The sequence below is a fragment of the Zea mays genome, chromosome 3 (assembly GCF_902167145.1).
Source record: "Zea mays cultivar B73 chromosome 3, Zm-B73-REFERENCE-NAM-5.0, whole genome shotgun sequence".
NCBI lineage: Eukaryota > Viridiplantae > Streptophyta > Magnoliopsida > Poales > Poaceae > Zea > Zea mays.
The window spans coordinates 210732717-210750687 of NC_050098.1; the positions used below are offsets into that span (position 1 = coordinate 210732717).

Here is a 17971-nt window from a genome sequence, read left to right on the forward strand (position 1 = left end):
CATTCATTGTGCATGCATAAACAACTATTAATCCATTGTAGGCTGTTTGATTTGAGAAATTTTTCTTGGTTTGCTTGGCGCGTGGAATGAAATGGATTCATGTATCGTAATCTCATTTTCCACAAGCTATATAAGAGCTAGTAAAACAAATAAAGTCATTTTAAGAAATGAGTTGATAATACACCGCCTTGTTAGAATCAAGTGATTCCTTCCTGAAACCAAACATGCCATCGTGGGCATAGAGGCAGTGAAGTGACGGTTCCTGATATTTTTCTCCGCCCCGTAATCATAACCAACGGCGTGGAGACAGTTGGGTAGAGCAAGTGGGGGAATGGACGGGGGACGACGCCGGCCCCGGCCACTGCTCGAGCCGAGCCGCAAACTGAGACAGTTCTGATTCCGGTTGCCTGCCTATAAATAAACCCCGAGCAGCAAGCACTGCAGACGCCAAGGAAGGGCGGGGGCTACATAGCAAGCTCCTTCTCTGCGAACCGAGCGAGAGCAGCTGTAGCCTTAGCCTACACTCTACAGCTAGAGCAACGACCATCCACCTGAAAGAGGTAAGTTACAAGTCTGCTGAATGATGCGTCGTCTGTCTCTGAATTTTCTGAAATGCATGGTTTCTCATATACGCGGGCATGAGCATGGGCTTGCGCATGCCATCCCTGGCAATGCAACAGCCAGCAATCCATCAGGATAGCATTGTTCTAGTGTTCATTTAGGATTCTGTGCATTGTTTTTCTCTCCTTTAGAAGTGTTTGCTTTTAAGTATGGTGGGATGAAGCCGCTCCACTTCTAATTTGTTGTTGTTTAGATTGATTCCACGTAGGATAGAGTGGTTTTAAAAAGAGAAAATTATGTTCAAATGTTAAACCATTTAGTTCCTCGGAATCTCTCGGACGGAGCCGCTCCATCCTAACTGGCTCCAGAACCAAACACTACCATAGTGCGGCAATGGGAGGAAGCACCCCCACAGAGTTTGTTGTCCATACCCTGTTGATAGTGATACCGATCATACTCCTAATATGCATATGAGTATGGTTTCAACTTTCAAGAGCTTAGTCCATCCGTTTCGCCTGTTCTGCAGAGTGTGTCGCAACTTGCAAATCGCCACCATATGCAATGCATATTAGGATTTCTGGGTGTATCACCGGTATGCAAGGTACAGCAGCAAGCACAACAAAGCTGTCTTGTCCTGAATCCTGATAGTTGACTCAGGTTTCCATTCCAGCCACTGGTTTAGCGAGGGAAAGTTCTCCCTCTTTTTCAAAGGAAACCACACCTCGCATGGATAGATTTGCAGCAATGGTCTAATCTTGCAGCACCTTTCAGCTCCATCTCCTGTGCAGACAGACTCTCGCGGCGCTCACTCTGTTCCCTTTTTCCCCCCCTACGTGGAACCAAATTTGCCGCCGTACATGATATGATATTAGCGAATCCGAGCCCATGTCCTTAAAGACTGTACTTTATCTGAAACCTGATTCCCAGTCACTCCAAAAAGAAAAGAAAGAAAAAACAGGAGATCTCAGTTAGACATATCAAGCATTGTTTGCATAAAGCGCCATGAATAGATGCCCTGGACAAGTCTCTTTAACGAACGTAGATTTTTATTAACACTAGCTCTAGTTTGGTGACCAGGGAATAGGGAATTAGAACGGATCCATGAGAAGAAATTTCTCCTATATAGATCTCTTCTAATTCTCTTATCACTAAATCAGCCTGTAGTGTGTCACAACTCACAAGTAGCTAGATATATCCTACCTCTTTTGCTGCCAATAGAAACGCGAAAGAACTAACGGGCATAGGCAGTATTTTATTTTAATCTTGTGCCCAGTGATGTGCAGAAGCATGAGTTCCTGATATATGTACTGCATTACATTGGCACAGGGAGAAGGCATTGGGGGTTCTTGAAGTGCAGTGCAGGTCCAGGCAGCTAGCAGTGACCGAGAGTGAGGGACAGGGCAATGGCGTCCTCACTGCTCCACTGCCCCGACAAGCTCCCGTTCTTGGACGTGGAGGCCATCCTCCACATGAAAGAGGGGCTCGGCGAGACCAGCTACGCGCAGAACTCCTCGCTTCAGGTGAGCGGATCGCCGCCGTTTTGTAGCCGGCGCCCCTTTTGGCTTTTGCCATCAGATTAATTAATCAACAGCTCCGAAGCCTGAGCAAGCGCGACCACCGTGTGTACGTACGTTCCTGTTGCAGAAGCGAGGCATGGACACGCTGAGGAGCCTCATCACCAGCACCGCGACGGACGTGTACGTCTCGCAGATGCCGGAGCGGTTCACGGTGGCCGACCTCGGCTGCTCCTCGGGGCCCAACGCGCTGTGCCTGGCGGAGGACATCGTGGGGAGCATCGGCAGGGCGTGCGGCCGGTCGTCGCGGCCGCCGCCCGAGTTCTCGGTGCTGCTCAACGACCTGCCCACCAACGACTTCAACACCATCTTCTTCAGCCTGCCGGAGTTCGCCGACCGGCTCGAGGCCGCGGCCAGGACGGACGAGTGGGGCCGGCCGATGGTGTTCCTGTCCGGGGTCCCGGGCTCGTTCTACGGGCGGCTGTTCCCCAGGACGAGCGTGCACTTCATCTGCTCCTGCTCCAGCCTGCACTGGCTCTCCCAGGTCCCTCCGGGGCTCTTCGACGAGACGGACAACAGGCCGGTGAACAAGGGGAAGATGTACATCTCGAGCACCAGCCCCGCGGCCGTGCCGCTGGCCTACCTGAGGCAGTTCCGGAGAGACTTCGGCGTGTTCCTCAGGTCGCGCGCGGCCGAGGTCGTCCCCGGCGGCCGGATGGTCCTCGCCATGCTTGGCCGGCAGACCGAAGGCTACGTCGACCGGCGGACGACCTTCCTCTGGGAGCTCCTCTCCGAGTCGTTCGCGGCGCTTGTGTCGCAGGGGCTGGTCGAACAGGAGAAGGTGGACGCGTACAACGTGCCGTTCTACGCGCCGTCGGTACGTGAGGTGGAGGAGGAGGTGCGGCGGGAGGGCTCGTTCCGGCTGGACCACGTGCAGACGTACGAGATCAACCTGAGTAGCAGCGGCGACGCCAAGGAGGACGGCCGGACGGTGTCCATGGCCATCAGGGCCATCCAGGAATCCATGCTCAGCCACCACTTCGGCACCGACATCGTGGACGCGCTGTTCCACAGGTACACGGAGCTGGTCACCGAGTCCATGGAGCGAGAGGACGTCAAGAGCGTGCAGATCGGGGTGGTTCTCACAAGGTTGTGACTTGTCACCCACCACAGGACTTTAACATGCTTGGCAGCCTACTGCTGCGTTGCATTTGCATGACCCTGTTCTTAATTCCCCGTGTGCCGTGTGTTTGTTCATCACTACTAGCACCGAGTAACAAAATTCATGTGTATCTAGCTAACTGATAGGATTGGGAGGATGCGAGTCAATTAACAAGTGTATTTGAATGTGTCAATGGTAAAACATACCTTTCTATCTGTGCTCCACTGCTAGTTAGTATTCAACCAGAATACCAGATAAATCAAGTTGAAATTTTAAGAGAAAACTGATATACCATGGTAATAAGTTCAGCTTAACATTTTTCATCTGAAAACGAGCAAAATTCCGCAAAGCTACTAAGAGGAAAACAGACCTCATACTGAGTTCTTGCAGTTATGGAACAGAAAAGAGAACATTCACACAGCAACTACTGCCACCAATGGTGTCGAAGGTTTATGGAGATGGAATTTGCTGTAAAATATGTTGCCGACGGTTAGAACCTTTTCTGCTTTATCACTTATAACTGATATATATAGTAGATAAAAGTGAAATATATAGACCCAAAAGACAAGACTATTATTTATTTCTCTAAATATTGACCACTATAATATAGAGCTCCCACATATATATAGTCCTGCTAAAGGCTAAGAATTTGATAAGCGCCCATATAACAAACGGACTAGGATTAATATTCCTCCCCTTTATTTCCTTCTAATTAATCTAGAGTGCGTACGTTTTTACAATACTCGTTTTGGATTATTACCACGATATGTGCATATCTCATTCAAAACCTAGTGGAAAAGAATGGTTCTTGAAGAAAATAGTATATCATATTCTTTAATTGCACTATATATGTTGTCTCGTTAAAAAAACTTGTGAGAGAAACCGTCAAGTAAAAACTCATATAGAAAAAAGTGTACAACATCTAACTGTTTTGCCATGTATTCTTTAGGACGTTTTATTGTTCATGAATAGATATTAATCTTCATGATCTAGCATAAACTTCAAAATTTTATCAAATAAGATCCAATCAATTATGCCCCCCCCCTTCATGATAGATTCAATCAAATATGCTCCTCGTAAAGCCTTACTTTAAACTTCGTTGTTCAAATCACACTTTTTATAAATATGTGGTCATTTACAATCTCTATGCTAATGTGCTCTTAGTGATATGCCTTAACTCTTCAAGTAAGAATTTTTTATAGTGCGATCATGACTGAGATTTGACTTAGTGGGTTGCCCATAAGGATAATTTTTGTCGTAATATCTTTAGTCCTAGGTTTGAACAACATGCAATGGGTATGAATTGCATAGGCTAAAATTTATTGCTTGAAAGTTTTTAGATGCTAGTTCAAACCCCTCTTGGCCATTCGATCGACTCACACTAATAGCAAATGTCTGACCAGCTAGACTCCGATGGTTGTCGATTGTGAGTAAAAGTGTCTCTAAACAATACTCCCTCCGTCCATATGGCTTAGTCGTTTTAGATTTGTCTTAAGTTAAATTATTTAAACTTTGATCACCAATATATTAGATTAAATTATTTTTAAACTAAAATAATTACATATTATGATAGTTCAACTTATAATGAACTAGTAACTTTATTTTTATATTGTAAAATTCTATAAAACATTCGGTATAATGAATCAAAGTTGATAATAAATGTCTTAGGACAAAGCTAAAACGACAAACTCATATGGACGGGGAATTAGACAAGATACTAAAATAACTATAGTGTCCATCTTAGAAAAAGGGAAGGAACATGGCAACCCCCCTCCCCCACCCACCCCACCCAACACACACACAAAGAATATGGTAGATACTATTCTTCCTAGAAAAATAGTTGAAGAAGAGCTATAGCTAAAAATATTATGGCGAACATAACATGATACAAGCCAATAGCATTTACATCACACAGGACAACACCTCATAAATGTCACTACTACTAAAGACATGGCGGTCAAAACTGATTTTGGAGGCAGACAAGGGACAACTACACAACGCCTTCGTAAATTGATATTTTCAAATGCCGTCAAATCTCTCTGAAAATAGTTTTTTTTCTTAAAAAAACATCGACAAACCTGCCAAGCCCATTGATGCGTCGCCGCTCATCGTTGAATCCAAGCTCCCACAATCGAATCCAAGGCCTAGCTACGGCCGTTGGCATGGGCCTCGGATGTCATGATTAGGACGGAACGAAATGTCGTGTTTCGTGGGCGTGTTTCGTGGGCTCGCTCGGTTTATAGTCAACTCGTATCGATTCGTTTAAATTTTTTCACAAGCTAAACTAATATCCTAGCTCGGTTAGTTAACGAATCAGGTTGGTTTGTTAACGAGTCAGCTTGCGAGCTAAACGAGCTATCGCATTTCAGCAAAACAAAACTACATGCATATCATTTACGTATCAATTGATGAACATGTTATATTTATGTGTGGTGTCTATGACCTATAAGTTAATCTAATGATTGATGAACTGTCTATGTGTTAAATTGGTTTATGTAAATATGACTATGGGTTAAACCGATTAACATGTATATGAATTGTAAATTGATGATGAATTGATGAGTGATGAGTTGTGTTAATTTGGTGCTACATTGATGTGGTTTATGAAGCTATGAGTATAATTACTATTTTTATTGTTAAATTAGTTTAAAATTAACTAGAAATTGATTATTATATATATACACACATATATATTTCGTGTTGTGGCTCGCAAGCTAAACGAGCTGAGCCGAGCCGAACCGCGATGCCCCTGCTATTGCCTAGATCCATCATTGTTGTTGTCCATGGTTGATTCGCTACAGAGAGAGCAAAGGGAGAGAAGTAACATAGGTAATGGGTCTATTTGGGTATCTGTAACATTTTTCTGAGATGGATATTTTAGTAGATCTATCTCTAAAAAAATGATCTATTTTTAAAGACTAAAATCTTTAGGCTTTGTTTCGGTACTCTAATATTTATCTCAAACCACTTATATTAAAATGGATTAGGGTGTAAATTAAACATATGTATTGAGATGGATTAAGTACCCAGACAAGCCTTTAAGGGTTTGTTTAGGAATAAGAAGATTGGAGAGGATTGACCCTTAGAGCTTAATGGTTAGACCGCAATTTATTTTTAGTGCACTAAACACTTCAAATAATGTAGTATTTTAATTTTTTGTCTCTATTTTAAGTCACCTTGCTGCTGGAGATGCTTTTGAGAGGCCTCCATAAATCCATTTTGAGAGAAACATTCTGTGGCCAACTCAGTAAATAAAATGATCGTATTCAAAATTCTCTTAGAAGACGAATAAACTTTATGACCATCTCTATTTAAAATAATCTATCTCAAAAAATATATTTCGTAGCAGTACGATTAATCTGTTCCAAAACACCGCCTAGCTCCTCTCCTAGAATTACAGGATGGCAGAACAGAGAACAACAGAAAGCACGGCACGGGCAATTGGACTGACGAACTCGGCTACATGATCAGGCAAGCAACGGTGCTGACGAGTCGCTGCTTTTCCATCTCCGGCTGTAGTACGCGTACAGCACCAGCTGCATTGCTCCCAGGATGACTCCGAGCCCATTCGGGAACTGAAAGCAACACACACACACATTGTTAATCCTCCGCACAAGCATCTGCTCCACCAATTAAGTTCACATGGATACACACACACAAACAAACGCTACTCAACAAGCCACCAAGCCAATTTTACTATTGAATAATTCAGTGAACTACCACTTAATTGTTACAGTTTTATCGCTAATTCCTTCTCGCTCTCTGATGTTTAAATTTCTCTACTCTGCCGGTGCCGGAGATACGCCTTGTGATCTATGAAACAGTAAATTGAGGTGGGAATGGAGTGCTCACGTATATGAAGAAATCACGCAGGAGAAGCCCGTACACTGCGAAGGATGCGCTCATCAGGAACGTGGACAGAGAGAGGTAGAAGGGCATGAACTCCACGCACTCGGTGCGGACCACCACACCCTGAACAGCAAAGACGAAGCACGCAAAGAAGCGACGATGAGACACACAAGTCGATCGAGAAGTATACACAGCCCCCTGGAATGGCATACCATACGTACCATGACAGCCAGCGGGGAAGCGAACATGGAGACCAGGGACGCCATGCTGACGCTGCCAACGAACAGCTGCCGGAGCGGCTGGTCGAAGAAGGCGATGCTGGCGTGTGCGATGAGCGCGAACGCGAAGACCACTAGCACCAGAAGCCCCGCGACCTTGAGCTGCGGATCGAGGACGGGAGGAGATGGAGAGAGCAGAGCAGACTGGTGTCAGTCGGTCGGTCAGACAGACACGGCAAGAGAAGAGGGCAGGCAAGGCAAGCACATGAATTTACTTACCCGAGTGGTCCTGCTGTCGGCGTAGAAGATGAAGAGCGAGATGTAGGCGAGCTGGAACAGGGCGCCGGTGCAGTTGACGGTGGCGACGAGGGCCCTGCCGCCGTCGGAGACCCACGGGAGGCCGTACCAGAGGCAGATGCAGCAGTTGAGCAGGGACAGCAGGTAGGGCAGCCCATCGAACTGCTCCGTCGACTTGGCCTTGAGGACCCTCTTGAACGTCGGCCTGGAGGACGGCGTGCAGAAAGCGAGGAGCAGGCGAGCAGCAGCAGCAACGCATTCGTCAGCGGTGCATCCCTTAGGATCAACCAGAACAATCAGACGAAAAAAGGAAATTAAAGAAACGGTGAGGGTGCTGGCTAGCAGCTTACACCGGCGACAGGAAGAGGGCGAGGGCGAAGACGTTGCCTGCAATGGCGACCAAACGGGAAGAAATTCAGCTACGCACACCCCAGTCTCACGAAGCAATTCAGAAGTTTGGAACCCTGAGATGGTACCAGCAAGGCCAGCGGCGAAGCAGGAGACGTCGTACAGGGAGCTCATGGTTGCAGAGCAAAGCCGGATCCCTGCTTCCTTCCTTGGTCCTCTGTCTGCTTTTTGGTATGGCAGAGCAGCCTCTCCACACACCTCGTCCTCGGGTGCTGCTGGTCCTGCGAATATCCCTCCTTGTGGTCTGGTGAGGCTTCAAGTATCTCCTCCCCTCTGTCCACGAACGCACAGATATATGCTGTGGGTCTCAACAAGAAAATCCCCTACATGATCATTACGGGTTGGTTCATCTTTGCCGCATGGCCACAAGTATTCTTTCCTTGTCAGTCAAACGAGTCACTGGCTCACTGAACGGCTGGCAAAAGCGCAGCGTGCAGAAAGAAAGAGAAAAAAAAAAGAATTTCTCGGCGCGAAATGGACAAGCCCGCTCCCACCTGTCCCTTTTTACACAGTACTGTACGTCGGAAAATTAACAGCTCTCATTCGCCAGGTCGCTTTACGAGAGCTCGTGGCCATAAGCTCGTAATGGCTGCGTAGCCACGACTTGCCTGGCCACAAACGCTTGGCGAAGAAGGTCAGGCGCGTTATTATGGCGTTCAACCACGTCAGCTCCTTAAAACGACACGGTACGGTAGTGGGGGGAAAGTTTCTGTGGCCTGTGGGGCAAATGCCTTTCGCCTTTTCCTCTCCGCCGACTAGGGGTGGATATCGAGCCAGCTTGGCTCGTTATGGCTTGTTACTGTAACGAGCCAGCTCGGCTCGGCTCGTTATACTAACGAGCTAAACATCTGGCTCGGCTCGGCTCGTTAGAAAGCTCGAGCCAGCTCGTTAGGCTTGCGAGCTACACAACTAAATACAAAGATCTATGTACATAAATATATATATAACCGAAAAATCATATTTTAAATGTTTAACACTACAAAACCAAAACTTTTATAATATTATTATCATATCATCATCCTAGCTTCTAACTTTTAATATTAAATTAAATAACCAAATATGTATTAACTTACATATTTATAAACCCTTATTATAATAAGATAGCAACAAGCATCATTATAAAGCAATTCATCATCCATTCCACAAACATGTAACATTTCATTGCACAACACTAACATCATATGCTGCTAGAAACAAAGTTCACAAAACCATAACCAATAATCAAATATTAAATATACAATGTAGGTATGTAGCCATGCAATAATGCAAATATTTAAGCATATGGCACGTCAACATATGTCCATATCACACATCATAACTACGAGAAAACAATACTATGAGAGATGAGACGACACCAACGACTAGACAAACTTGTGTTGTGGCTTGGCTCGTTTGGCTCGCGAGCTAGCTCACGAGCTAACCCGAGCTGGCTCATTAGAGAACTGAGCTAGAATTCTAGCTTGGCTCGCTACAAAATTAAAACGAGCCGAGTCGAGTCGAGCTACTAACGAGCCGAGTCGAGCGAGTTATCGAGCCACGAGTATTTCGTCCAGCCCTACCGCCGACTGGACAAGAGTTTTTTCCTCGTCAGCCCATGAATGATTTGGTTTTGAGAGTGAGTGACCCGTCTTGCATCAGTGCGCCAGTATGCATTCAATCGACTATTTATGGAGGGACGAGTAGATGTCGTCAATATATTAGCGGAACGTGCAATCTCATGGCGGACAAGTTGAGTATTTTTTGCCAAACCAAGCAACCCATCGAGGTTTGGACATGGGATCAGATGGCACCAGGGGCGACCCAGGAAATAATGGGACTGAGGGCATACTTACAAAGATGAGTGCTAAAATATTAAAGAAAGTGTCTCTAAGTTAGTCTGACCAGGAGATCTCATAGTAAAAATCTAGACACTACCACGCGGGGCGACATGAGCGGCTCCCAAGCCCGCCGCCGCTTTCCCTCTCTTCCTCTCTCCTGCCACGCCGCCGCCAGAGCTGGCCGCCGGCATGGCCGTCCGGCCGGCAGGGAGGGTGGCAGCGAGGCTCTCTTCTTCGCGTTGGTGGCACGCTCCGCAGCAGGCCGGCAAGCCATCCCTCGCGCGGCTGCGTAGAGTTGTCTGGATGGCTACTGCGGCTGTGGCGGCGCCGGCTGGTGCCCGCGCAGGTGTAGGGGACGGCGGCTGGGGTCGCTGGCCCGTGGCCCAGGCGGTCGGCTCCGGTGCTCGGGGGCCAGATCTAGACCTGTCGACCGGATCTGCCTCAACAGCTGCCAGTTGGTGCGGTGGCGGTTGCGGTTGTGGCCGGTGGTGGTTGCGATGGCGGCAGTTGGCTGGGGCTTGTGCAGGTGCTGTGGGGTGGCGCTCTCTTCTTTGGCTCCTCTCTCCTCACGTCCTTACGCGTCGCTCTCTCCGCGGGCGACACAGGCGGCGACTCCGCCACCATGGCCTCCTCGTGGGTTCGGCGAGGCCTTGTTTGGAGCTACGGTCGTCAGATCTGGCTCCTCGGTGGTGGTGTGTGGCAACATCAAGTGGGCAGCAGTGGCCTCGGTGGACGGTGGTGACTACGGGGTTTGTGAGTCAGAGCGGCGGAGGTAGGGGTGGGCGTTCGGGTTACCCGAAAATTTCGGGTCGGGTAATTCGGGTTTTGAGAATCGATACCCGAAATTACAACGGGTTTTGCAATACCCGAAAATTCGGGTACCCGAAATTTCGGGTTCGGGTTCGGGTATTCCCGAACTACCCGAACTATTGTGTCGGCTTCATAAAAACACATACACCCTATTAAATTAATATAAAAATATAGTTTGAATAATGATATACATGGACATATAAAACACAAGTAATCTACAATCACAAGTTATGCACACATACACATAATTATAAATGTACAAATCAATAATTAAGCATGACATGAGCACATGACACATGAAAGTTCGGGTAATTCGGGTATTTCGGGTACCCGATTGTGATACCCGAATTACCCGAACTAAATTCGGGTTTTGCAAGTTGCTACCCGAAATTCCCGAACAAAATTCGGGTTTCGGGTATTTCGGGTTCGGGTTCGGGTATTCCGGGTTCGGGTTTCGGGTTACGGGTTTTTTGCCCAGCCCTAGGCGGAGGTAGCTTGCTTTTGTTCTGGGGCCTCGCTTGGCATTGTGCTGGGGTTTTCTTGGGCGAAAGCCTTGGCGACGGCGACGCCCCTGGGCGCCGCTTCCCCTGTTGAGGGTGTCGTGCTTCCCAGCACTGTCTTACATGGCGCGAAAGCCCCGTCCATTTCGAACCGGCGACGAGGCGTCCTCGACGCCACTCCCTTCCTGAAGGCGTCGCTACTGCTGGCGGGAGCAGGACAGAGGTTCAAAGTTTTGGAAGTCTCGCTGGTGAAGAATCGGAGCTGTCTCGAGCGGGGTGTCTCGTGCTTGGCAACGACGGCGCGCCGCATTCTTCCTCCTCTTGGGCCAATGTTTGTAGTCGTCGTCGTTTTTCATTTAGCCTTGTGCTGCCTATCTTGGGGAGTCGGAGTTGCTCGTCACTTATGTTGAGCTCGACAACGATGACTCAGGATGTGTATTGTGTGGGGGGTTGCTGTTGGTTGGGTTGTTTGTATGCCCTGTGTAGGTTTTGGGTCCGGTTTCCCTTAAAACTAGATCAATTCATTTCTTCTTAATTGATAGGCAGAGCTCCTGCTATTACGTTCAAAAAAAATCTAAACACTACTACTTACAACAGAGAAATGAGTGGGGGCATGTGCCCCCACTAGCATCAACGTAAGTTCGTCCCTGGATGGCACGACGTCATTCCGTGAACCAAACATGTTATTAGTTTTCGCCTTCAACTCTCAAAAGAGAGAATCAGACCAGAATTATTACAAACCACTTCAAAAAAAAGTTATTGATCACCGCAGAGTCAGAAAATTCAAAAAGAAAATCCTAGCCACATGTGGCCGGCCGAAAGACACGGACACTTGTAAGGCCACCGTCTCCAATCGTTGGTAGTCATCAACAATCGTTTGAGTTCGCTCTCCACTTCGCTGCAACTTTGCCCATAGGCAAAGCCAATGAGCTCTCTTGAAAAGAACCTGCGAAAAAGATTTTTTTGGACGATTTTTCCACAAAAACAACATCATTTCTAGATAGCCATAAAGACCAGCAAAAACATGATGCCCCCAACAAAAGTGAACTACCTTGCCCTGTATTTTAAAACCAGGTTCTAAAAAGATTATTGGTCCCTAGAGATGAAGCAATACCTAAGGCTATATAACACACATGCCACAATAATTTAGCATAAGCGCACTCAAAAAGAGATGTTGTATCAGTAGAGCTACAGAACACATAAATTTTTGTCCCTCCCTACTTCTATTGAGATTATCTTTAGTTAACAACACATTTTTTAAGGTATCAAAAGAATATTATAATCTTCAATGGTAACATTGTACGCCAGATAGCTTGACACTCTACACTCTAATGTTATTGTTGAAAGATATTTGTACATTAACCGCACTGATAAAGACCCATTTGTATGAAGCTTCCAGCTAACCACGTCATTCCCTCTTTTGTTAACACTACGTTCATTGTTTAGAACCAAATTATGCCACTTTGTAAGCTTGTTCCCTCTCAATGCTCTCCTGGAGGAAATATTTAGAGGCGACGAACAAAGTACTTCACCTACAGTTGCATTTTTTTTCCGGACGATATTAACATAGTGGGAAATTGATCTTTTAAAGTTGATCTCCTTACCACACATCTTCCCAAGACCTAACTTGGGTGGGTCCCATTTTTTTTACTACAAAAGTTCTAAGATTTAGAAATTGGTATTTAATATCCATTAGGCCTGACTAAAAGTGTGAGTCGCCTAGTTTTTTGCACACTTGACTTAGGGTTACATTCTTAAGGTATTTGTTTTGAATCAACTGTTGCCACATCATGTCTTCATTACATAGTCTAAACAACCACTTGGTAAGAAGGTATTTATTTTGAAGATCAAGATTGATAATGTCAAGCCCTCCCTGGTCTTTTGGTTGGCATAGTATTTCTCATTTAACGAGATAGTACTTCTTGCGTTCTGCCAAAAAAACATCGATATATAATAATCCATTTTCTTAAGAACATCGTGTGGGACTTGAAAAAAGGATAAATAAACATAGGTAAGCTAGATAGCACAAAGTTAATCAAAATCAGCCTCCCCCTACTGAGATTAATTTCCCTTTCCAACCACTTCCCTTTCCAACAACTCAACCGCTTTTCGAACTTGTCCTTCACTGCCTTCCAATTTTTGTTACTTTCCTAAAATGCATCAGAATGCCTAGGTATCTAAATAGGAGAGAGGCTAGTTTGCATCCAAATAGCATGGAGCAGAACTCTTCTTATTTGGCTTGATCAAAACAAAAGAGTTCACTTTTTGGAAGTTTATCTTTAAGCCTGATAGTTGTTCAAACACGCCAGCATGTAATCTGTTTAGTTTAAAATACCACAACTGTAGCAGCCAAGATGCTCACATTTTTGGCGGCAACCATACCCAAACACGGAATTCAACCAAATTATGACAAACCTGGCTGACACTCAGCAATCTCGAATTGAGGCTTTTCAAAGAACCATCTCAAATTGTTTGAATAAATATCTTACAAGTGACAACCATGAGAGGAAGGGGCATAGCAGACGACACCCCAGAAAAAATAAGTATAAAGGCAGAAACAACAAAATTTTCTTTACGGTCGACCCACCTCAACTCTTATGCTACAAAACCAGGCAGTACCTAGACGACACTAGACAAAGGGCACTAGGCGTTGGGGATACTAAGGAAATTAAGGATATTAACCATGAGTCCACGACCAGGGGGGGTGTGTAACTTTGCACACATGCAGAGACACAGGGAGGAAGTAAACATCAGCGCGATGTTATCCGAAATCCTGCTGCTTCATCATACATTCATGTGACTATGCAAACAAAAAGTCTAGTTACAACTGCTCATCAGCTTTAAACTGAACGTCACCACATTTGTCTTCTTGGCTTCAAGTTCCAACCCTGTAAGAAAGAGTGTTAGATGAGATGCTTAAATACTAGTGGTAGTATCAATTAACTGCCAAATATATGTTTCATTTCATCCTCAGAAGCCTGGAAAACAATTGTCTATTTCTGAACAGCGGTATCCAGCAGAGCTGCTACAAGCATAGCAAGTGTGGCGGATCATGTTTGTCAGGACTGGCTGTTATCATTTTCAGTAAGGCACCGTTCGGTTAGGCTGGAAAAGGCTAGGAACTATTCCAGGTTACCAATTTATACTACAAATTATACAATTATTCCAGCTGGAATCTTTCCTGGAGTAGATTCCTGAATAACCGAACGGGCCCTCAGTTGATCATATCCAATGTTGATATATATAGAACACAACATAGACAAATGCATATACTCATGGAGGCATAAGGGGAAATCGACCAAGTATTCTTGTTATGACTGATGAGTACCGCAATTGCAGTTCAGTCCACATGTAGCAAGCAGGTGCTATCATATTCAAGAAACCTAGTCTGGCAGGTGATCGTTTATGATTGTTTAGTTCTGTTCTGTTCTCTCTGCAATGTGAGTGTTGACTTGAGTATTTGTCCTTGGCCCTTCTATTGACAAAGATACACATTATGCTGCCAAATAGAAGAGAAGTAATAGATCATCTCCAGTTACAGTGGGAAGTCATTTTTCATGTCCATAATATGACTGCCCTCTATAACGGTGTAAATTTTGTGCACCGTTTTCATGTGCATGACATGTATACTGAGTTTCAAATAAATGGTGTGGCTTTTCAGCAAGTTTCAGGTATTACACCACAATGTATAATCTATCTTCCATCGGCAGTTTATCAGCATTTGGAAAACAATGTTCAAAGGAAATAACGCTAAGCCAACTATGAAGCTTTTCATATTACTGAGATAAACTTTTTACCAAAAAACTTAGAGACACTAAAACATCCATCCCTCAGGATATGATGCATCCATTCATCATATAGACAATCATGCAAAGCCAATAAGGACACCCTCCTTGTAGACAAACATCCATGCCTGATCGATATTGTTGCTAGATTTTTAAGAAAATGGAACCGGCGAAAGGACAGTGAGAATCAATAGAAGACAATGTTACTCCCTTAAAAATGTCAGAAAAAAATCCACAAATAAATCCAAAGTCTCAAAGGAATTATTAAATAGATTAAAAAAGCATGGAACTTGAGTATGGTGATTGTATAGCTGCATCCCCCTAATCTGTACAGACAGCCTTTTATTTTTCACCTTGCACCCTTCAGCTGCATGGAGTGGCACCATAGTTGATTTGGAAAACTTGTTTGGTAAATTTTCTGTAGTTCAATCACTGCTTATAACTGGGTAGAGTATTCTACATTCAAAACTCAGTAAGTGAAATAAAAAACTCAACTTCATAAGCTATATGGGCAGACATTTAATAACTAATGGTCATTAAGGCTTATTAAATCAAACCAGAAGCTAAGCGAAGAACTTTAGCTGCTAGCCTGCTACCTTCACCAATGACATCCAACAATAATGATAAGAATATCTGTTGTGAACTGCGATGCACTCGCAAGATAGTCCCGGTACTCAGCCCTCCCGTAGGGCCCTAGGAGTAAACCAGATCTATTTTCTTCCCCCCTCTACTAACAACACCCTACCCCTCCTTATATAGAGAGGTAACCCTAACTTAATAGCTAAGCAACATAACAAACCCTATTTGGCCGGCACTGTTCACGCGCTACAGTAACCGCACGTGAACAGTGGCCGCATCTAACCTAGCCATAATGACATAGCTAATGGGCTAAGGCCCATAACAATATCACAAGTCATTTTTAAACCATGTGTGAGAGATACAAAACTGCATCTCATGGCCCAAAAGTTCACTCTGAAAAAAGCGTTTGCTCAGTACCCACAAAAACACCATCGTTTTGCAATTTTATGGGTTCCTTACATGTTATAAACTGCAGGTTAAATTATAGTTATAACTTGTACACTGACGTTGAACAGCATTTGCAATGATCTCGCCACTTAAGCTATCCACAATGAACTCAGATATGCACCTCATATTCCAAAGGTGTAACCAGTAAAACTCACGACCATATTTCCCCAAGACCAATTTCTTTGGCAATAATTACAGTGTGTTTAGAAATAAGAAATTGTGTCAATTAAAATCAACAAGAGTATTATAGAAAACACAATCATGAGGTATAGAAGTATAGAACCATCTCACCTTCATCTATCTCCCTGAACCAGTAAAGGCATCAAAAAGGCCGCAGAAATTCCACCATATTGCCCGCTGCCCTGGAGCAATCACTGCCACTGCAGGTCCCCGCTCCACCTGCAGGAAATAGAACCCACCCAATCAGAACTCAGAGATTTGAAATGTGAGAGATGAATAGAACTAAACCACATACACCATTTACCTCTGTAATATGCACACCAGCAGCCTCCTGAGAGCGCGAAACCTCAGCAGAGTCCTTGGCCACCACATTGCCACTATTCTTCTCTTGTTCCTTCAACACAACGGTAGCATCAACGCCTTTCACCTCTGGTTCCTGTACCTCAGGCACTACAGGTGTTTCGTCGACCACCACCACTTCATCACGCCCTTCATCAACCCTCGGCTCAGATTCAAGCACCGAATGCACCTTGGCCAACTCCTTCACCTCTGAAGCCTCTGCCACCGGTGCGTCAGACACTGGCTCCTGAACCACGGATTCCTCGGCCACCACCACATCTTTTACCTCCGGTTCCTGCGCCACCACGGCGTGCACCTCCACCTCTGCCTCATCCACTTTGCCCTCACGTTCCTGTCCAACGGTTTCCGGCGGAAACGCGTCCACTATGACCTCCCCAGAACCGGCGACGTCCGCGTCGACGGTGCGCTCCACGGGCACCTCGGCCGCAGTGGCCTTAGTCTCCTCCTCATCCGGCTCCGACGCGGCAGCTCGGGGGGTGACCATCTCCTCAGAGCTCTCCATGGAGTCCTCGTTCGCATCCACTGGGGCAACCCACGCACAAGCACAGCATCAGAAACCACACGCATCCATCATACATATAGCGCAAGGAAGGGAGCAAGGAAAGCGCGAACAGCCCGTAAAGCGGCGGCCGGTGGGAACATGGTGGCGGAGAAACCCGCGGCGACAGCGAATGCCACCCTCGCCGCACGCGAAAAGGTGATTCCCACCCCGCTGGTGCCGAAAGCGGCGTGCGGATCTGCTCCGGCTTAGAGGAGAGTTAGGTGCCATTCGTACCACGAGAAACTTTGGGTGGGATCCGCAGGTGGTGGTCGCCGTCGCGGCCGCTCGAGGCGCTGTTGTTGTCATCGCAGCCGTTACAGTTGCCGTTGCTGGCGTTGGTGTTGCCGGCATCGTCGGGGTGGCCCTGCTGCTGCTGCTTCTTGAGCTTGGCGCGCTTCTTGGCGCCCTTCGGCATGGCGGAGAGGGATTTCGATTCGAGAGGGGGCGGCGCGGAGAGGGAGGGGAGCGAGGGGCAAGCGATGGGAGGAGGGAGGAGGAATTGTCGATATGTTTAGAGGCGGAGGGAGGGGGAATCGGTTCAATTTTGTTAGGTTCACCCGGACTCCTATCTTCCCTAACATTTTCACCTAGAACAAGAGTTAGTTTCGTTTTACCATCTCTTTTATATTTATTGAGAAAACAAACTATGTCACGACAATGGTGGTTTATGTGTATTTTTGTCTTCTTTTTATTCATATCGTACTAACAAACTTGTCCGTGCTGAAAGAAGATGTGTTATATAACTATTTTATATTTTTCCCTTTTGTAAAATTGAAAGTTATAATTTATTTTGCGATGGTACCCAAAATATAAGCAAATATTGACAACAGTATGAAACTGTATAATTAAGTTTGTATCAAATTAAACTAAGGTCCTAATAGATTTTTCTCTCTCACATTACTAAATGCACTAGAGGTAGTTAAACACATCCAAATAGTCTAGC

At 45.6% G+C, this 17971-nt stretch overlaps 3 protein-coding genes across 6 annotated transcripts; 1 reads left to right on the top strand and 2 right to left on the bottom strand.

Annotated features, from left to right (window-relative positions):
• Nucleotides 1-429: 429 nt before the first annotated feature.
• Nucleotides 430-3455, top strand: LOC103643016 (salicylate carboxymethyltransferase). Of its 2 annotated transcripts, XM_020550503.1 has the most exons (4): nt 430-560; nt 1088-1162; nt 1888-2081; nt 2206-3455. In XM_020550503.1, exons 3-4 carry the CDS (start codon nt 1965-1967, stop codon nt 3229-3231), a joined length of 1143 nt encoding a protein of 380 aa, XP_020406092.1. In that variant the 5' UTR covers nt 430-560; nt 1088-1162; nt 1888-1964; the 3' UTR covers nt 3232-3455. The 2 variants fall into 2 exon arrangements, with proteins under 2 accessions (XP_020406092.1, XP_020406091.1); XM_020550502.1 differs by lacking the exon at nt 1088-1162.
• A 3026-nt stretch (nt 3456-6481) lies between these two features.
• Nucleotides 6482-8414, bottom strand: LOC100272419 (Bidirectional sugar transporter SWEET2). 2 transcript variants are annotated; one of them, XM_020549543.3, is made up of 6 exons: nt 8078-8414; nt 7952-7988; nt 7584-7806; nt 7308-7508; nt 7090-7209; nt 6482-6812 (listed from the first exon to the last, which is right to left on the bottom strand). In XM_020549543.3, the coding sequence occupies exons 1-6, from the start codon at nt 8121-8123 to the stop codon at nt 6705-6707; spliced, it is 735 nt and encodes a 244-aa protein (XP_020405132.1). In that variant the 5' UTR covers nt 8124-8414; the 3' UTR covers nt 6482-6704. The 2 variants fall into 2 exon arrangements, with proteins under 2 accessions (XP_020405132.1, NP_001140368.1); NM_001146896.1 differs by having other exon boundaries at nt 6496-6812; nt 7308-7466; nt 8078-8380.
• Nucleotides 8415-13556: 5142 nt separating this feature from the next.
• LOC100276470 (uncharacterized) lies at nt 13557-17620 on the bottom strand. 2 transcript variants are annotated; one of them, XM_023301855.2, is made up of 4 exons: nt 17263-17620; nt 16432-17009; nt 16239-16346; nt 13557-14024 (listed from the first exon to the last, which is right to left on the bottom strand). In XM_023301855.2, exons 1-3 carry the CDS (start codon nt 17441-17443, stop codon nt 16245-16247), a joined length of 861 nt encoding a protein of 286 aa, XP_023157623.1. In that variant the 5' UTR covers nt 17444-17620; the 3' UTR covers nt 13557-14024; nt 16239-16244. The 2 variants fall into 2 exon arrangements, with proteins under 2 accessions (XP_023157623.1, NP_001143724.2); NM_001150252.2 differs by having other exon boundaries at nt 13560-14024; nt 17266-17537.
• Nucleotides 17621-17971: the final 351 nt, after the last annotated feature.